Source organism: Martes martes (genome assembly GCF_963455335.1).
Source record: "Martes martes genome assembly, chromosome: 3".
In the NCBI taxonomy this organism is placed as follows: domain Eukaryota; kingdom Metazoa; phylum Chordata; class Mammalia; order Carnivora; family Mustelidae; genus Martes; species Martes martes.
The window spans coordinates 114,724,321-114,743,644 of record NC_137890.1 but is presented as its reverse complement, the minus strand read 5'-3'; the positions used below and the strand labels follow the sequence as shown (position 1 = coordinate 114,743,644).

Below are 19,324 nucleotides of genomic sequence, written 5' to 3'. Positions count from 1 at the left end.
CGAGGCCCTGTTTATCTGTGTAGTGCTTTCCAAGATGTGTGGAAACAAAGCAGAAAAAAAACAAATTAAAAAGCGGCGAAAAGGGGGTGCCTGGGTGGCTTAGTCATTAGGCGTCTGCCTTCGGCTCAGGTCATGATCCCAGGGTCCTGGGATCCACCCCCGCATCAGACTCCTTGCTCTGAGGGAAGCCTGCTTCTCCCTCTCCCACTTCCCCTGCTTGTGTTCCCCTCTCTCGCTGTGTCTCTCTCTGTCAAATAAATAAATAAAATATTATAAAAATAAAATAAAAATAAAAAGAAGTATGAAGGCTGTGTTTTTTCCCCCAGCCTATGATTTAGAAATTAAGATGCACAGCCTTTTTCTAAAGTAGAATAATTCCATTTGGGGAGGTTTACTGGATAGACCCCAGTCCTGAACCAAAGAATCTCCTACAGAAATATAATAAATGGCATTTAGTATGGAATTGAACGGACCCTTGAGTGTGAAAAGTTTTGGTGAATTCAAAACCATATTTGTTTTTCATATTGAATACGTTCAGGTCATTTTTTGTTTCCTAAGAAGATAACCATTTGGACAAAAATATCCACTTGAAAGGCAGGTGAAATGTAAGCTGCTACTCTTCTACACAGACAATCCAGTGTATTTATACTTAATTCATAAAGGCATGATGTTACAAAACACATTTGTATATTGTGAAGCCATCTGGCATCAAATTTTCCAATTTATAGACAACTTTGTATTTACATAACAAATTATTAAATCAACCATTTTTCCGGTTTATAAAAGGTCGCTGAGGTACACACACAGTGTGTATAAAAGCAGATAAGGCTGATAATACATATTTACAGTAGATACAAATTAATCTTTCATATTTGAAGATAATGCTTTTTATATATTTTTTCTGTATCAGACTCCCCACTGTTAGCAGGATTTCCCATGCTTGAGTTGTTTATTGCTTTTTGGCTCACTGATTTATTATTCACTTCTGGGTTGTTTACACGTATGAATTACTAATGTTCTTATCTCTTTGGCTAATGCAAATGTGATAGAGTGAATTAAAGAAAAAGATAAATTAATTCAACATTACAGTTCTGGCTGGTTGATATTATTTTTTCATAGCCCCCAAATGAATCAAGTAATGCACAACTCATTTTATACGCTACATTGAAAAGTCTTGAGACTCGTGTTACACCATTTGGGCATAAATGGGCAAAGTAAACAAGGTATCAGATTTTCAGTAAGGTCTAGAATCTTGGCTTTCTTGTCAGAAAGAGCAATGTCACCAGCATTTTAAGCATCTTAGATTTTTAAAATCTCAGTGCAAAACCGCTTGTGACTTACAAGGACACGTTGCAAACTGCAGAGAAAATTACCAAAGTTAACTACAATGTGTTATCATGGTCTGAAATGAAAAAGGAATCACCTCCTGGGATAAGTCAGTCGGGAATCTTCATAAAACTTACAGAAAACAAAATATCAGCCCTCTGCTGTTCCCACAATTTTGCAGTGTTATGTTAAAAAAAAAAAAAAGGATTGTGTTTACTTGAAAAATAGACACAGCAAATAACTCAAAGTCAGGGTCCAAATACAAGACTAAAAGTGGCCCATGATCTCACAAGGAATGAATATTCTTAAAGCATTTACATTCACAATGAGACTGAAAACTACGAACTAAAAATATTCCTTTAAATAAATAAAAACCCTGATAACTTTTAATGCTATAAATGAGACAAATCAAATAAGAGCCACTCAGTTAATTTTCATTCATTTGAAATAATCTTTAAAAACTACTTAAAGGTATAGTTTATTCTCCTTGTGCTTCCTAAGGCTGTTAAGGGACACAACATAAAATTAGATTTTCTTTTCCAAGAGGGATATTATGTTCTCTAAAGGAGCAAAAATTTTTCATTATTTCCATTGTCAGATTTGTTGGGAAAAAAAAGAGTTTGTTTATTTTAGGGAATAAAAAAATGTAATAATGTAAAAGGGCTAGCCTTCATTTTTAAAAAATGAATTGGCTTCAATACAAAGAGAAAGAAATGGCTCTGTGGGCAAAATTCAAGTATGAGTGACCAATTTTTTAATTGTAAAGTAGGTGCAACATTTAAAAAAATGTTACAGCACTGCATGACCTGTAATGCTAACAATATTTACATTAACTGCTTACACAAAACCATAGAACTGTAAAAGAGAGGGGGAAAAAAAAAACATGTGGACTAAAACAACAACACCTAGATCCACGTCAAAGCCGTAAGCAACCAGTGAAATCATGGACACAAACATACTTTACATGGCTTACTGATGTAAAGTACACATTGGCGGGGAAGCACACACCTAATTAGCTTCAACTATCTAAAAGAAGACTTGGTGGACACAAACTCAGTCTAAGGACAGACAGCAAGGGCTAAAAAAACTTCTACATATCAACACACACACACAGATACACACACATATGCAGACACTGCAACATACAAACACACATATGTGCCTACCCGGGACTAAAAACAACCTGTAGATGAAACAGTAGAAAAGCAGGTGGTGGTGGGGAGAACGTTTCTGGTTTAAACATATCAAACACACAAGATGTATTGACTAACCTACACAAAAGATGACTCAGGGTGAGTGCATGAACGGCTGGCAGGCAATCCCACGGTTACATGAAAGACACAATGAACCTACCCCCAGAAGGAAGGGTTCCCGCCTCCGGGTTGAGAAGCCTGGGGTAGCCAGTTGCATTCCATCAGGCTTGGGGGTGGGGTTGAGGGTGGGAGTGGAAGGACAGTGAGACACAGGAGACCGGGGGAAGAACTAGAGCTGTTACTATCAAAAGTGAGCCCGGGTGGAGTGCTCTGTGCTGTGGCCCCAAGAAACCAGCTGGAAGAATGACCTTGGTCTCCTTTTTCCTGAGTTACTGGAACTCTGCTACATTGTGGGACTGAGTATGGGGGGTGGATGAGAGAGGAGGGATAATGGAGGTGGTGGGCATTTGGGGATCCAGAGCCTGCTATTGAAAGACTCCCAGTGACTGGAGCTTTAAGCTGTTGAGTGAGCCTTAGGATAGGGGACAAGGTAGCAAGTGCCCTTGAGGGGGTTGAAGGATTTGGGGGGGGCTGGTGATTCTAAGAATAAAGGGATAATGGATCCCCTTCTTTTGACAATCCATCAGTGGAAGTCAGGCTGGAGGCCGGAAACTTCACTCAAGTGCATGGGAGATAGGGTTAGACCACCACCACAAAAATTGTGAAAAAAAGACGGAAAATTATGTTGTGCTACATTTCTTATTAATAACCTTGTACTTTACAATGGCTCACAGTTTTAGGTTTGTATACTTGTAATGTAGTATTTTCTCTCTACATTTGTTTCACATTTTTTTCTTACTTAATATAATATAAATAATTTGGTTAATAGATTTAACCTGCACATTTCAGCCACATTAATATATATAAGAATCTGTTAATGGTATAAATAATTCTTTAAATAAAATAAATCTGATATGTTACATAATACTGATAAAAAATTACCATCGCTAATAATTTTGTAAGCCACCTTCACTTCCGGTGTGAGTAATATGATGAATGGCTATGAAACCTGCTTTGATGATTCCTATTTCTTCTTGCCACTACAAAAAAACTGAATTATAATCAACCTTACCTCTGATAATGGTTTCGAAGTGGGGCTTTTGCCTCCATGTACGGAAACAGAGAGTTTTACATTGTCAGGTACGGTCTGCAAACAAATCCCACTCTGAGCGTCAATGGTGGTGCAGCATAAGCTAGCTAGATCAGTAGGTGGCTATCAAACGTTAGCTACAGAAATGACTGAGTAAAATATTCCATCTAAGATTTTTTTTTTATAAAACCTATTCTACTTTAAAACTTAGGTAAAAAAAATATGCAACAAATGGTTGCAGTTTCTGAATTCTTAATTTAGACCTGTGAGCCCTCATCCCTTTAGAAATCGGCAAGGTTTTGATTTCCTAGGCACCCGAAATCGAGTCCAGTGCTGCCAGGCAAGGTTCATTCCAAACAGACAATATAAATGGACACTCGGTGGTGTGCAGTGTATGTCATCATTCAGCTAATACATCATCATGCCTTTTCTTTGCTGTTAAATACAAAAACAGCATCTGTTACATTATCATAGAAAAGCATTTAGGTTGTATTTTTATTTATCACTTTACACTGGTAGTCTCTGGTAGGTGTACTCCATAGAAACCAAAGAATTTTGTACACTATTTCTTTGTACAATAAAAGATAGAGTGTGCATTAGGTACGCTTGTACATGACAATATTGTACAATATTTACACTTCTGATATCACCGTGAAATTCTGTATTTTCTATATACAACACTGAAAAGTCTTCCGAAACATTTGGACATTTCTTATAATCACAATTTTAGTATTATAGAAAAAGTTTCTCAGTAATCTCTTCACCGTTTCTCCCTCTCATCAGTCAGGGATTTTGATTGGTTTTCCAGCCTTCATTATCCTTCCTGTTCAGAAAAATACTGTGTCACTGCTCCTTTTAGCACCCTGTGGTGGTGGTAGCGATCTGCTGTGGTATAAATACTGATATAACAGTGGCCATATCAATACCTATCTATAGATAGATTTATCTGTGCACGTTCCTTTACTCAACACTGCGCATTGGTGGAGTAGTCCCTGTTATCTGGAGATCTTCCTCCTCTTGGGTTTGGGGGGTCTCATTTGTCTGTCTCCCTGTGGGATTTGGTGAACCTGGAAATAAAGAGGTGGAAAAAAACAACAACAGAGGTTGAAAGGACAAACACCGTATGATTTCTGACAAAGAAATGGGGGAGGAAAGAGAGTCCACCTTTCCTTTTCAGTCACTGATATCATGAGGCATTTACATTTTCTGTCAAGCCCCCAGATCTCAGTGTGTCCCCAGTCCCTACAGAGAAGGAGGAATCCTAGGAGCTGATCAGCAGAACAACACTGCGGGAACCTGATAAACAGTGGGACTCCAAGGAGGAACTGGAGAAAATCAAGTGTGGGAAATGCAGTGTGCCGTTGCACTGTTGCCCATTTAAGACCGAAATAAAGCCTTTCTGGTTAGCGATCCCTAGATCACCAATTTCAGTAAAGTCTAGAAAAGTGGAAAAATACATACCAAACATGTTTTCTTCTTTGCTTCGTCACCCGACTTATTTTACAACTACTAAGAAGGGTCAAAGATGGTAAGAACACGTGCATAGCTCAGCCCAAGGAAGTTTATTCGTGAGAAGACTTGGAGTGAAAAAGAGAATACCACTACCATCTGTTGGCAGATCTGAGCTTGTATAGTCTCGGGGGAGCGAGTAGTACAAGTCATCTTTATATGCTAATGCAGAAGCTGTAGTGAGTAGTGCTGTGTATCAGATCGACCTGATACACGGCCCTACTCACCACAGTAGGAACATGGCAGGGGGTGATTGCCAGATATCAGAGAGCAGGTATGGTTCTGAGGGGCAGAGGACAGGTGCGAAGGAAGTGATCTGGTGCCCCACATTGTATGTGGCTACTGACAGGAGAGGGCAAGGTCAAGACCCAGGAAATGCAGGCTAGTCCCGAGACAGTGGTATAGCTAATGCTTAACAATCAGCTCCCTGTGGAAGGACACAAGCCTATTGTAATATTTGCCAATTTCCATGGTGTAAAAACTTCCACCACAGCCAATTTCAAAGCTACCATCATAATGTCACAGAACTCATAGTTAGGAGACATGCCCAATCAGTTCTCAAGGTCCACTACAAGTTGGCTTAATTGTACATTTTAAAAATAATGTTTAGGTAACAGCAAAGGCCAATGCTATTCAAAGTCAAATGCAAAAAGCTTTGAAATAATTAAATTTTGAAAAGTAATGTTTATAAGTTTCTCAAACTGTCTCAAACTGTCCATATACATCTCTTAAAACCACTAGTTTCTGGTGAAGAGCCATAACTGAAAACTTGTTAAAACTGAGGAAAGAAGACTTTATCTAAGACTGCAAACAAGTCTTGGTAATCTGTGGACCAAATATGTCCTGTAAAGGTATTTTGTTTAGCTGTATGATGCTTTAATGTTTAAAAAATCATTGTCAATGGTAAAAAAAAAAGGGGGGGGATTTTACTTCCACACTTTTAGCGTCTTATGAAAAATTGGAAGAGCTTGCAGCTCTGGTGTAATTTCTCATACAGTTGAGATCTGCTGGAGTGTGGAAGAAGGAGCTCCTTCTGGAGATAGCATGGACTCCAGGTTGCCACAATTCCCACCAGTCCTGACTGCCTACTGGCCACAAAGGCCAAATGTCCCACAGCAAAGACCAGCAAGGTGCTCACCAAACCCATTTTCTCTTCTTCCTGAACAGGCACACCGTCTATTACATTTCCCAGTCCATTTGAGTTAAGAAAGCCACATGATGGGGTCAGACCAGAGGAAAATCAGCAGGAGTGCAGCCCTTTGCTTATACTCTTCTCACACCTGCTGGATGGATGCAAGTGACATGAAGGAGCACTCTGAGGCTCTAGGGAATGGTGGACACTAGATGGAGAAAGAAGAACCCGAGTCTCTGAATGACTGTGTGCAGCAAGCCCTTCTCCAACCAGCACCAGACTGAAGTGAGCAATGCCTTTACGTGTTGCGCCTCTAAGGCAGCCTACCCTGACCTCTTGGCTGGCACTTCTCAGTCCCCTTGAGTTGCAGTTTTTCTCACACCTGACCCACTTTACTTACTCATAGTATTTGCCTGGTCTTAGAAGGCGTTTAAATGTATAATTCCTGCTTTGGACCTTTCCTAAATTCTATCAGGACATTTAATATCTTAGAGGCTTAATTCATCCATCGGGAAAAGGATGGGTTGGATCACAAAATCTCTATAGCCCATGCCAATGCCAACATTCTGTGAATCTATAACCTGTGTCTGTCAATCAGTAGCCACTGAATGGGTTGTTAGGATCCAGATAAACTTGTTAACACAAAGTGTTGAATAGAAAAAAAGAAATTAGCTTTCATTGCTGAATAGCCTTAGATAATTTACGTTTTTTAAAGAAATTACCAAAATTATACTTTGAGTGTTTACACGAGCCAATTCATGAATTAGATGACAATGATTAAACTTCTCACATTCAATACTATTGTATGAACAGTTCAGTAAAAAAGTGAAGAAGGAATAGACACAACCTCTTAAAAACCAGAGGTTACAGTGTTCAATAATTTAACGATGGGATTTTGTGCCAAATATTTTCCTTCTTAGGTAACAGCGGAAAGGAAATGAGAGTTCTGTCTACTCTTGATCTTGATCCTATTGTTCAATTTCCCTTTTTTTTTGTTTTATGGACAAAGCAAAATTTGCATTATTGACTATTTAGGCAGCACTAGTGGCCATGGTTATTCAGAGTCAAATGCAGAAAACCTGTGGTTTGAACTCGAATATTTTGCTGCTTCACATTTGGGAAGTATGTTAGGTGTGAAAAACAAAAGTTATCTCAGAAAAAAGACATAGTTAATACCACTAGGTTATTTTTATCTTAAATTACTTTAAATCTTCTCTGACATCAGTCTTTTTTTGAGCTTAGTAATTTAGCATTGCTACGTGACTTGCTTGTCAATATTTAAGAGACTTTACCAAAAAGTGTGATACAATTTATTTTCAAAGAAACACAGTATAATGGAAAAATAAATTAACTTACGGTCCCAGACATTTTGTCCAGTTCACTCATGGCCTCATGAATAGCAGCTTCTAAATGGTTATTTAGCTTTCCACTTCTGGAATTAATGAAAATAACACACCAGATTAATAAATAACACACCAGTCTCAATTTAATCCCCTACTCAGAAAACAGAAGTACCAATTCCACCAGAGAAAGTCAATTTATATTTACATTTGAAAAAGTCAGATGACAAACGCTCCAGGATTCTCACCACTGAATACTAATAATAAAGTCACTAAACAACGAAAAAATGGAACACATGAGAGGAGACAATGGATTCTTTCCCCCCCACATGCTTCTTCCCCCCTCTGATGTTTTTGCAAGAAAACTGGGCCATGGGTCGTCTTCCCCACAGATGCAGCTTGTCCTCCAGGATTCCAGCCTGCCCTGCATTGCCCCTTGTTCGGGCTTGTCTTTCAGGCAGCCGGGCTGTGCCGCCGTGGGAAGGGTGGAGGAGCTGAACTGCAGACTCTGGCCACTAGGGAGCTCCCTCTGCCCTCTCTGGCGCGTCCTGGCTTCCAGAGTTGAGCAAGTGAAGGCTGAATCTGGTGTGCCTTACCTTAGTACGCACGTTGCATGTTCTGGGTGGGCAACAGCTTCGCCTGTCATGCCCAAGGCTCCCTCCAAGCCTGGGCCCATCACATTTTCCCCCAAACTAAAATGACTTAAGTATTTGAACAGATAAAGAATGACTCTCTCAGAGTATCTATCACTCGTCTGAATTCTTTTCGCTACTCAGCCTAGCATGACGCACGTGTGGTCCGAATAATAAAAAACAGTACATCTGTCACTATTGAAACCATAGGAAGTTGTTGAACTAACTACTTAAAATCAGGCAAATCCATATTATCTTATCTCCTTCTGTAGTTTTGCACCCTTCGTCTACTGTAACTTATTTTTTTCCTTTTTTAGGTGTACTATATAGTACTAAGGTGATTCATTTCATTCCCCTTGTCACGACAATTACTAGAAAAGGTGCAGAGATAAACCTTTTCAGAACAGGCTGTCAGCATGGTTCTCCAAGAGTTAAGTCCCACCTTAGCATCTACACGGAGATTGGAAATTTGCAGTCGTGGAGGAATTTGGCTCATAGTCCCATTTGGTTTGGCTCACATCGTGTTTAAAAACATATTTGAACTTTAGTGGAATGCCTTTAGATGAGGCCTTTCGGTTTACCATAGCCCCCACCAGCTTTTATCCTCATACGCCAGACTGGACAATTCACACACTTAGCTTCTGTGTACACCCTGAGGAGTATACTGCCAGGAACATCATGCATGCTCCACATATTTACTAAAAATTTTGTCCAAAGCTAACACGATGTCTCGATATTTTGGGAAATATATATGAATTTAAGTCATTTTAACTGGAAAAAAAAAGGTTAATGTAATGCTTTTAACTAAATTATGTGGGAAATACAGCACCAACTCCTTCCTCTCACCTTTTGCTGGCCTGTAAGCCAGCTTCTAGCTTTTACATTCTTCCCATTTATTTTTAGAAATATAAACAATGCAGAAAAGTACATAAATAAGTTAACCCCTAACAAAACCACTTCCAAGAATAAACTGATAAGAAATTACTTACTTCCTTTAAGTCTTTTTTACCAAAAAAAAAAGCTGAAATTCCCATTTGTCATCAATTACTAGTTCCATTCTCTCCTCCCCTCTTCCCCAAAGACAACTGTGTTGTGTATCTTTCTAGTAAGTTTTTATAATTTTTTATTTTTAATTTTATTTATTTATTTGAGATAGAGGGAGAGCATAAGCGGAGGGGCAAGGGGAGAGGGAGAAGCAGACTCCCCACAGAACAGGGAGCCTGACTCAGGGGTTGGTCCCTGGACCCTGAGATCATGACCTGAGCCAAAGGCAGACGCTTAACTGACTAGAAACCCAGGTGACTCTGTTTTTATATTTATATGTCCATGAATAGTACCTGGTATTGTCTTTTATGTGTGTGTTTTTTTAATATACACACAAAGATGTCTATCAGGTATTTTATGGTATACATACTATTCTGCAACTTGGCTCTTTCTCCCTTATCACTGTCCAAGCACTGACCACTGTCCAAGTTGATATTATAATATATTTGTACACTCTTTTATTTACCTACCCATTCCAGTTTTAAGGAACCATGAGCATCTGGTGCAGTCTGAGTTGCTTTCCCAGTGAAAATTTTGCTATGCCTGATTCTGAGTTACTTGAGGTGGGGGTGGAGGGGTGCAGTCTGATCCCAGGACTCTGTGGGTCCTATAAGCTTGGTTGGGGTTGGGTTGGGGCCCCATTTATGGGCTGTTTGGCAAAGGTCTTGACAGTATCACATGTTGTCTAGTTGCCTAACAATATTAAACCTTGAGTAATATGTTAAATAGATTTAACTTAACTATTTCTTTTGTATTTAAAAGTATGAATATACATTTCAAAAGATATTTATGTTATGGATATTTATTATAATATCTTATGGATTTATAATAAACTACTTAAAGTACTCAATGTCTAAAATCAAAGTAAAACATTTCAATGAAAAACCATTAAAGAATTTTGGTTTTCTCACTTTTATCTTAATAGCAAAAATAGCTACTATTTATTGAAAATTGTCAATGTGCCAAGAATTGTGTTAAATCTTCATAAACATTATCTCAATCCTAACAGCAAGCCTATGAGGTAGGCATTATGACAACTGTTTATATGCAATACTTTGACCTTTTAGGAGAACTGGTAAAACCAATTCTAATTTGGTAATGAAGAAGATGGATATTTAACTACAAATAGTTTTTTAAAAATAATAAATTCAAAGTGCCATGAAAAAATTTTCACTAACTATGAAAAATTGCAATAATATCACTATTAAAGTATAAAAATAATTCAATATTACTTGCTGAATAAAAAGATAGAATTTAGGACTTTGTGATCTCATTCTTCAACAAGGTGTTTAAACTGTTTGTAAATAGCTTATATTAATTTAAGCTAAATTAATAGTGTTTTTCCTTTAACAAACTCAAGTAGTTAATAGAGGGAGAAAGGACTACTTGTGGAAGAGAGAGTAGATACAGAGAGGTGGGGCATGAAATTACTTGAATGCATCAGGATATTCAAGAGGTAAAAGGAGATGCTCCCAGGTGTTAAAGCTGCAGACTAATTTTTACACTAACTGGTCAGGTAAGGGAAGAATGAACTTAAAAAAGAAGAAAAATTTCCATGAGTTCATGAAATGAATAATTAGTCAAAATTCAGTCTTGCAGTACCGAGGGCCTCCCTGTGGAGTCTCTTCCACTATTTTCAATTCCCTGCTGACATTTAATAATAAACATTTTTACTAATGGACACTCTAAAACCTACTTGATTAAGTAATAGATGTTCATATAATCACATTTCTAGTTATTAATGGAGATAATTGCCACTTCTATTCTTCACCGTCTATATTGTCACACATTATCCTTACCTTCACTAATTGAGAAAAAAGGCAGGTACACATCTGTGAATGGTACAGGAAATGAGGGAAATGAGAATTGCATGTTGCTCTACACTGTCAGTTTAGAATTTAAGCAACTCACTTCATGTAGAACAGAACAAATTTGTGTGACACCTAAATGTCAAGAATCTTAGATTCTGAAACCTAATCCATAGAGAAAGTATGAAGATTGAAGGAAATTTAACATGCTGGGGTAACTGGGTGGCTCAGTTGGTTAAGCATCCAACTCTTCGTCTTGGCTAAGGTCATGATCTCAGGGTTGTAGGACCAAGCCACACTTTGGGCTCCACGCTCAGCAGGAAGTCTGCTTGGGATTTTCTCCCTCTCCTTCTGCCTCTCCCCTCCATGTGCTTGCACATGTGTGCTCTTCCTCTCTCTCTCTCTTTCTAATAAATAAATAAATAAATATTTTTAAAAAAGAAAATTTTACATGCTAAGTATAATTTCTTGGTTTTAAATTGGAAGTATGATTTATTTGATCACTTTGTCACTTTCCAGCTTAACAAAAATCAGATTACCAATTTTTAAGTTTATATGTATGTATAGATAGAAGATTTGATCCTCATTTCAGTGAAAATCATAACAAATCTAAAAGCTATGGAATTTTTTCTTTAATGAGCTTATTTTCTCTTTTAAGTATAAAATGACCCCAAGTAACATCCTTAATACATATATGTTAGTATTTCTTTTGTGATTAGGCTGTAATAGGTGTATCAGTTTAAAAATATTTATTGTGCAGTTTGATTGCAGAATATTGAAAATTAAAATGACTACATTAAATTCCAAGCATCTACATAGGGTGTCAGAATGTTTCAACTGGCAAAAATATCTCATAATTGTGTTTTCTTCACCTGTATCTTTATAATAAAAATAGCTGTTTACTAACTACTTACCATTTGCCACATACTGTGCTGAGGCTTTTTTTTTTTTTAAAAGATTTTATTTATTTATTTGACAGACAGAGATCACAAGCAGGCAGAGAAACAGGCAGAGGGAGAGGAGGAAGCAGGCTCCCTGCCGAGCAGAGAGCCCAATGCAGGGCTCGATCCCAGGACCCTGGGATCATGACCTGAGCCGAAGGCAGAGGCTTTAACCCACTGAGCCACCCAGGTGCCCCTGCTGTGTTGAGGCTCTTTTTAAATTATCTATATTATAACAATGCTAAGAGGTAGATATTAATATACCCATTTTAGGAATGAAGAATTTAGGCTCAGAGAGGTTAAGCAACATGCACAATGGCACACAGCTCTAAAGTGGTGGAAATAGGATTTGAACTCAGGCCCCAAACCAACCTCTTAACCATCTTATTCCAAATTCTGCCTTTTTTTTTTCAGTTGCTTCTTCCCTCCTTTTCTTCTGTCTACAAAAGCAGTCAAATCTTTGTAATTTTCATGTTATTTTTCAGGAACTTTTCATATTAAGGATAGGAAGAAGCCTAATTAATTTATATCAGCTCTCTTTATTCCATATTTATTTGCTCTTCAACCATGGCCACTTTGTTTTTACACCTTCCACTTCATTGGAAACTATTTTCACTAAGGTTGCCAATAGCCTTTAAATCGCCCAGTCCAATGGAGATGTCTCAGTTCTTGTCTTAGGGGACTGCTGTTTATCATTCTATCATTCTAGAAGCTTTTGGTCTTTGGTTTCTAACATCCTATTCTACTGCCCCCCACCCCTGCCCCCATTTTCTTCCTCCTTTTTTTTTTTTTTTTAAAGATTTTATTTATTTATTTGACAGACAGAGATCACAGGTAGGCAGAAAGGCAGGCAGAGAGTGAGGGAGAAGCAGGCTCCCCGCTGAGCAGAGAGCCCGATGTGGGGCTTGATCCCAGGACCCCGGGATCACGACCTGAGCCGAAGGCAGAGGCTTTAACCCACTGAGCCACCCAGGTGCCCCCTCTTCCTCCTTTTTGATTTTTCTTATCATCTTCATTATCTCTAGCAAACGTTCAAATGCCCAAGTGGTTCAATCCCTGGCCCACTGTTCAAATGGCCCAAAGGATCTCTGTGTGATCACAGCCATTTTTACATAGTCAAATACTGCTTCTTCCCAGTGTCAGAGACAGTCCATAGGTACCCCATGTGACTTAACAGTCCCCCCCCACCGTATTCTCCACTTCAATCAGTGGTTCTACCACACACTAAGTCACCCTGGTAAGACCCTGAAAGTTTCCTTGATTGTTTACCCTCCATATTCCAATCAATTACCACGATGTTCTGTGAATTTTACCTTCTAAATATTTCTACAATACATTCCTCCTCCTCCATTCTCATCGCTCCCATTCTGGTTTGAGTCCTCATCCTCCCTTGACTTCTGCCATGGCCTCCTAAACAATGTCCCTGTCTCCAATATAGTTCCCCTAAAATTTATCCTCCATACAGACATATCTAAAGTGAAAATCTAACCACCTGTCCCCTCAGGCACTTCCAGTAAGATAAAGGAGCGTCTGGGCCCTCACTAAGCTCTTCATGACCTGACTGCTGCTTACACCTTGGCTGCATCTCTTACAATTTCGTGTCTGAAGCTTTACAGTGCCCCAAAACGGACTGCTGATCTCCTCTAAACGCTATTCCACCCCATGCCGTCTTGGTCCTTATTTCCTTCGCCTGGCTAATACCTATCCAGTGTGTATGGCTTAGCTCAGATATCTCCTCTAGAAAGTTTTCCTGTACCCGAGTTTAATGCCACTTCTCTATGATGCCCAAGTATACTATACATATTGCTGTCATCGCAATTTTAACATTTTAATTGTTTCTGGATCTCCTTGGCTCAACAGTGAGCTCCAGGGACTCAGCACAGATTTTTGCTCAATTAGTCTCCTTAAACTGGGGAATAACTAAATGAATAAATGAATAAATGAATGAATGAATGAATGAATGAATGGGTTCAATGGATCATTTGTCACTCATGTGACTTTCAACTAATTATTTAAGCTATTTGGGTCTGAGTGCCCTCATCCATACATGGGCTTAGTAATTCTAGCTCATTTTGTGATTGGGAGAATAAAATAATGGGTTTTAAATAGCATATGCAAAATGTAAAGTATTCTATTGGGCATTTGTAAGGCAAGTCAGTCTGCATAGGCAATAGCATGACAAATGAGGCTGTTTTTACTAAAATTTGCCTCCTAGGGGCGCCTGGGTGGCTCAGTGGGTTAAAGCCTCTGCCTTCAGCTCAGGTCATGATCCCAGGATCCTGGGATCGAGCTCCGAATTGGGCTCTCTGCTTGGCAGGGAGCCTGCTTCCTCCTCTCTCTCTCTGCCTGCCTCTCTGCCTACTTGTAATCTCTGTCTGTCAAATAAATAAATAAATAAATCTTTAAAAAATAAAATTTGCCTCCTAGTCCCTTCTTTTACATCTCCAACCCGCATTCTGAGTTTATGGTTTCATGACAGTTCCTTTAGATAACGCCACTTAGGACCCATGTAAATTCACCATAACTAGTAAACTAGCTTAGAAGAAAAATAACTTCAAATTCCTATTTATTACTTACTACCTTTCAGAAATTGATTAATACCAAATTTATGGGGGGAAATACAGCTCATTTCAAGGCAGTATATTTATTTATTTATTTATTTATTTATTTATTTTTAAAAGATTTTATTTATTTATTTGACAGACAGAGATCACAAGTAGGCAGAGAGGCAGGCAGAGAGAGAGGAGGAAGCAGGCTCCCTGCTGAGCAGAGAGCCCAATGTGGGACTCGATCCCAGGACCCTGGGATCATGACCTGAGCCGAAAGCAGAGGCTTTAACCCACTGAGCCACCCAGGTTCCCTCAAGGCAGTATATTTAAATATTTGGAAGTGTTAATTCATTTCTGTGTTATTAGTTATTTTGGATATTTTGCACATCATTCAGCTAAGTGGCATATCTCACTGGCAGAAAGATTTTTGGGATCTTTTACGTCAAATAAACAAGTACTGTTGAGGGACGCCTGGATGGCTCAGTTGGTTAAGCCGCTGCCTTCGGCTCAGGTCGTGATCCCGGAGTTCTGGGATCGAGTCCCGCATCAGGTTCCTTGCTCAGTGGGGAGCCTGCTTCTCTCTCTGCCTCTGCCTGCCTCTCTGCCTGCTTGTGCTCTGTCTCTCTCTCTGTCAAAAAACAAAAACAAAAAACAAACAAACAAACAAAAAAAAAACAAGTACTGTTGAATATTCCATAGCAAGTGGCCCACTGCAAATTTGTGATGTAGGTAATTTGCAATTTCCCTCCTTTCATCCAGAACTTTTATTAATTTTGTGGGCCTTATCTTACCACAAGCCCTGCATAGTCAGAGTAGAGGGGGCCGGCCTCACCATATTCTTTATCTTTTCTGTAGAGAATCCAGCAGTTCACTAGGCCATCGCCACAATCAGTGCCAATTTGCTACCTTCAAAAGAAGTCCCCAGCATAGGGGCACAGGAGTTCACCTCTTGTGGTTGGCATCTTTTTGTGAAGCAGTTTATTGAGCTAAAGAGTCTCCCCAAGAGTTTTTGAGTTCTGAAAGATCACCTCTGGCCCACTAAGAAAGAGTGTTCTCTAATAGATACTACTGATACTATATATGCAAGATACACTACTAATACACTACTAATCATTCTCATAATTCTTGGGTATTTGATAATATGAACATTTTAGTAACTGAACAGGCATGTAAATTATATGTATTTTTGAATAACTTTCCATGTGCATATACAAACTCACATTTGTAGTTCTCTAACTTAAAATGAAATAATAATTACCAGATGCAAAACTACATTGTATTACAGTGGAAACTGTGTTTCAAACATTATCTACCTGTCCATACAATATTACCCAAAATATAAAGATCTAGAAATACTGGAATAATAGTGTCTCAAAGTACAACTTCTTTTTATAATTCCAAAGAAAACCTGTTATTCCTGCCCTAAGAAAAAAGAATTACTTACCATCACTTTGACTAATAGTAAATCTGCCAAAATTATTTACCTGTGTACAGTTGGGGGTAACTCCCATTCTTACTCCCAAAGGGATAGATTTTAATGACATTTTTATTTTTCTCTTTTATTTATTTGTTTTTAAGTTTTATTTATTTATTTATTTATTTATTTATTTATTTATTTATTTATTTTAGTACTCTCTGTACCCGACAGGGGGCTTGAACTCATGACTCCAAAATCAAGAGTCCCATGTTCTTCTTACTGAGCCAGCCAGGTGCTCCTTGCTACACTTTTAGAAACTACTTAATTGCTATGAGAGTGTTTCTTTCCCAGTAAATGAGAGGGATGGAGGTGGAGGGAGTGAGGAAAGAGCTCATGAAGTGGGAAATCCCACACACAGTACAAATTGTTAAGAAAAGAAAATATTTTCTGTGATAGCTAATTTGACTTAACTATAACGGTCTTCTTGGGTGATAACTACTAAAATGTCCTTGGCAAGCCCTAAGGTAGACAAAATTAGTGAGATATTCTTTTGAACAAACACCAGGAAATTATATCCATGAAAAACAAAATGGTGGGGAAAAAAATTCGGTGCTTACTTTCTGTTCCTTTTCCGGGCTCGGCTGTAGGCTTCTAAACCTTCTGTTAGTGTCTTCAACTTCTCGGGCTCCACCTGAGTGAAGGCATGAAGACCAAACCATATTACCCAGACCTGCAATTGTTAACAGCATTTTTACTTTCCTGCTGGGGGAAGGGAGGCTTAACTTTCACTGCCCTGTCAAACGTCCTGTCCCTGCTCAGGCAGAGGTTGACTGTGTGGCTCCAGGCTGTAACATCAATGGAAATGAAAGATAGTCTGACTTTTCGACTGTCAGCATTTTGAAAATAACATTTTAAGAACAAAATCTGGACTTTAAAAAACCTTCAATTCACAAAATCATAAATCAGAGATCCCTGGTTTGCTTTCTCTACTGCCTGATATTCAGTAACTGCAAATTTGTACTCTGTCAGGAGAGGACAAGAGCAGTGGTTAGTGAAGAAGAAGGTGGGCTTTGGAGCCAGTAGGTAGAAGTTTGAATCTGACCTGCTCACTTTCTAGCATAAATGAAACACTCAAATGTTCTGGGCCTCAGTTTCCTCCTCTTTAAAATGAGGGCAGTAATACCTACCATCTGGCTAGAATTGCTGGGACAATCAAAATGCAGCAAATCAGGTTGAACACAGCTAAGCAGAGAGTCACTATTATTACCTAGTAGTATTAGGCTCTGCACAGGCCACAAAATGAGTGGGAAGTAGGCTACCATAGTCCTTCCAGTCAAGAGAAGAGGGTGTGGCTACAACTTAAGGGTGCGTCCTCTCTCCCTTCTCGCTTTAACACTGCCAAGAATCTTGCTGCTTCATCACCCTGTGGCCACCAAATGGTGATGGGGGACTTAAGGGTGGGGAGGTGCAGCCTTTGACACTTTCCCCCAATAATCTCTATCATGGTTCTTGAAGCCACCCCTCCAAGATAAACAATTAATAAATAGGAAAACTTGTATGTGACTTGTAAGTAAAAACACCTTTAGAAGAACATTGCTAAAAAAAAAAAAAGAAATTGCTATTTTTATTGATCTTAAAAAAAAAACAATTTAAGTAAAAACAGTGTTGTTTGCTGTGTAAACACAGCTTCAAGGCAAGTCTCCCAGCCATTGCTTAACCCAGTTTTTTCCCCAACCCTATGCTACTTTTATAGATAAATTTGAGAGGTTGCCAAAATTCCTCATGGTTAAGAAAATAAATACTAAGAAGCAAAGAAATTATTCTTTTCTCTTGAAATATCCCTAACTCATGAATATCATTTATAAATAATTTTTCTTTGACCCCTTCAAATTGAGTACCCAGTAGTGAGTAACAAAATGTTTCCTTTATCAAGTTTGAAAACAGGCATTTCTAAATATTCAATGAGAAAAACAGTAGAATAATGAAAACATTTTCCTTTTCATGATTTTTATATTTTGTCCTGAAGGATGCAAATATCTAATATACAGTTAATTGGGGACACCTAATTTCTCTTGTGCTAGAACAAGAGACAATTTTGTTCTAATAACACTTCATGGAAGTCATGAAGAAAAGCGTCTTGCTGAAATAACTGGAAAACCTTAAGTAAGATGAATATATCCATGTGTTGTTTAAAAAAAAAAATTGGTGCCCAGATACATTCTCACATTTCATGTTAGAAAAGAGGTTTCATCTTATATTCACTCACATGAAGAAAAAATGAAAGATATTTCACACATTATATTTATGTAATCTATGGCTAATTCCACTTATATTTAAATGATTCTCCCACCCCCATCCTTGGCAGTAGAAGGAAGCTCTCTTGTAACATAAACTTATAGGAGATACAAACTGGTGTAGTGAAAGGTCTCAGAAGGGATTAATACAAGCAACAGAAAGAGTCATAGTGAAACAAAGCAAGACCAATATAAAGACTTACCTCACTGGTCTTAATTCTTAAAAACTATGTTAGGTAAAACTATTTTTTTAATCTTCAATTTTTATTTTTAAATAAGTAAGGAATAAAGGGCAATAAAAACATTTCTTAAAAAAACATTTCTTGTGCATTTATTATGGAAAAAGAACTCTTTTATCATTTAGTATGGTAATAGTGCAAACTAGTATTATTTTTGTTATTTTACAGGTGGGAGTCAGTGAATTTAAGTAACATGGCCAGTACTGAAACTCAGGTCTGACTCCAAAGTGCTCAACCTCTCCACCACACCAACTACAATATACATTGAAGTATATAATCACTTTACACACACACACACACATACACACACACACACACACAGATACACTAAAAAAAATTAGGTCAAATTATTTTAAAACAAATTAGATATTTACAGAAATTTAGATAATACATGCCCAAAATTATCTTTAAAATTTTTTTATGCTTGGATAATTTTCTGGTGATTTTTCTGAACTAATTCTCTACTGTGATTTTTTTTTTTTTCATTTAAATTGACTCTAAGGCTGTAAGGTACTCTATAATGAACTATATTATTTATAAAGGAGTCAATGACCTTGAAAAAGAAAGCAATGATGGTGCTTTCTGAAACTAAATACGAATAAGATACACATCACAGTTTATTTCTGATATGACAAGACCATACATATACAGAGATAAATGTTTAGCTTATTTTGTTTCAGAATTTTAGTGCTCTCCTGAATTGTGAAATATATGAAGAGCGTATGTTTTTTATAGGGAATTATTCATGCA

General features: G+C 38.0%; 1 protein-coding gene across 1 annotated transcript in view; it reads right to left on the bottom strand.

Moving 5' to 3' along the window:
* Positions 1-4,131: 4,131 nt before the first annotated feature.
* The window catches only part of MBD5 (methyl-CpG binding domain protein 5), a 65,539-nt gene continuing 50,346 nt past the window's right edge, over positions 4,132-19,324 (bottom strand). Inside the window, exons 8-10 of the mRNA XM_080798142.1 lie at positions 16,659-16,732; positions 7,667-7,742; positions 4,132-4,736 (exon numbers count right to left, since the gene is read on the bottom strand). Coding sequence (XP_080654268.1) covers positions 4,665-4,736; positions 7,667-7,742; positions 16,659-16,732 — 222 coding nt within the window. The 3' untranslated portion in view covers positions 4,132-4,664. The remainder of the gene's footprint in view (positions 4,737-7,666; positions 7,743-16,658; positions 16,733-19,324) is intronic.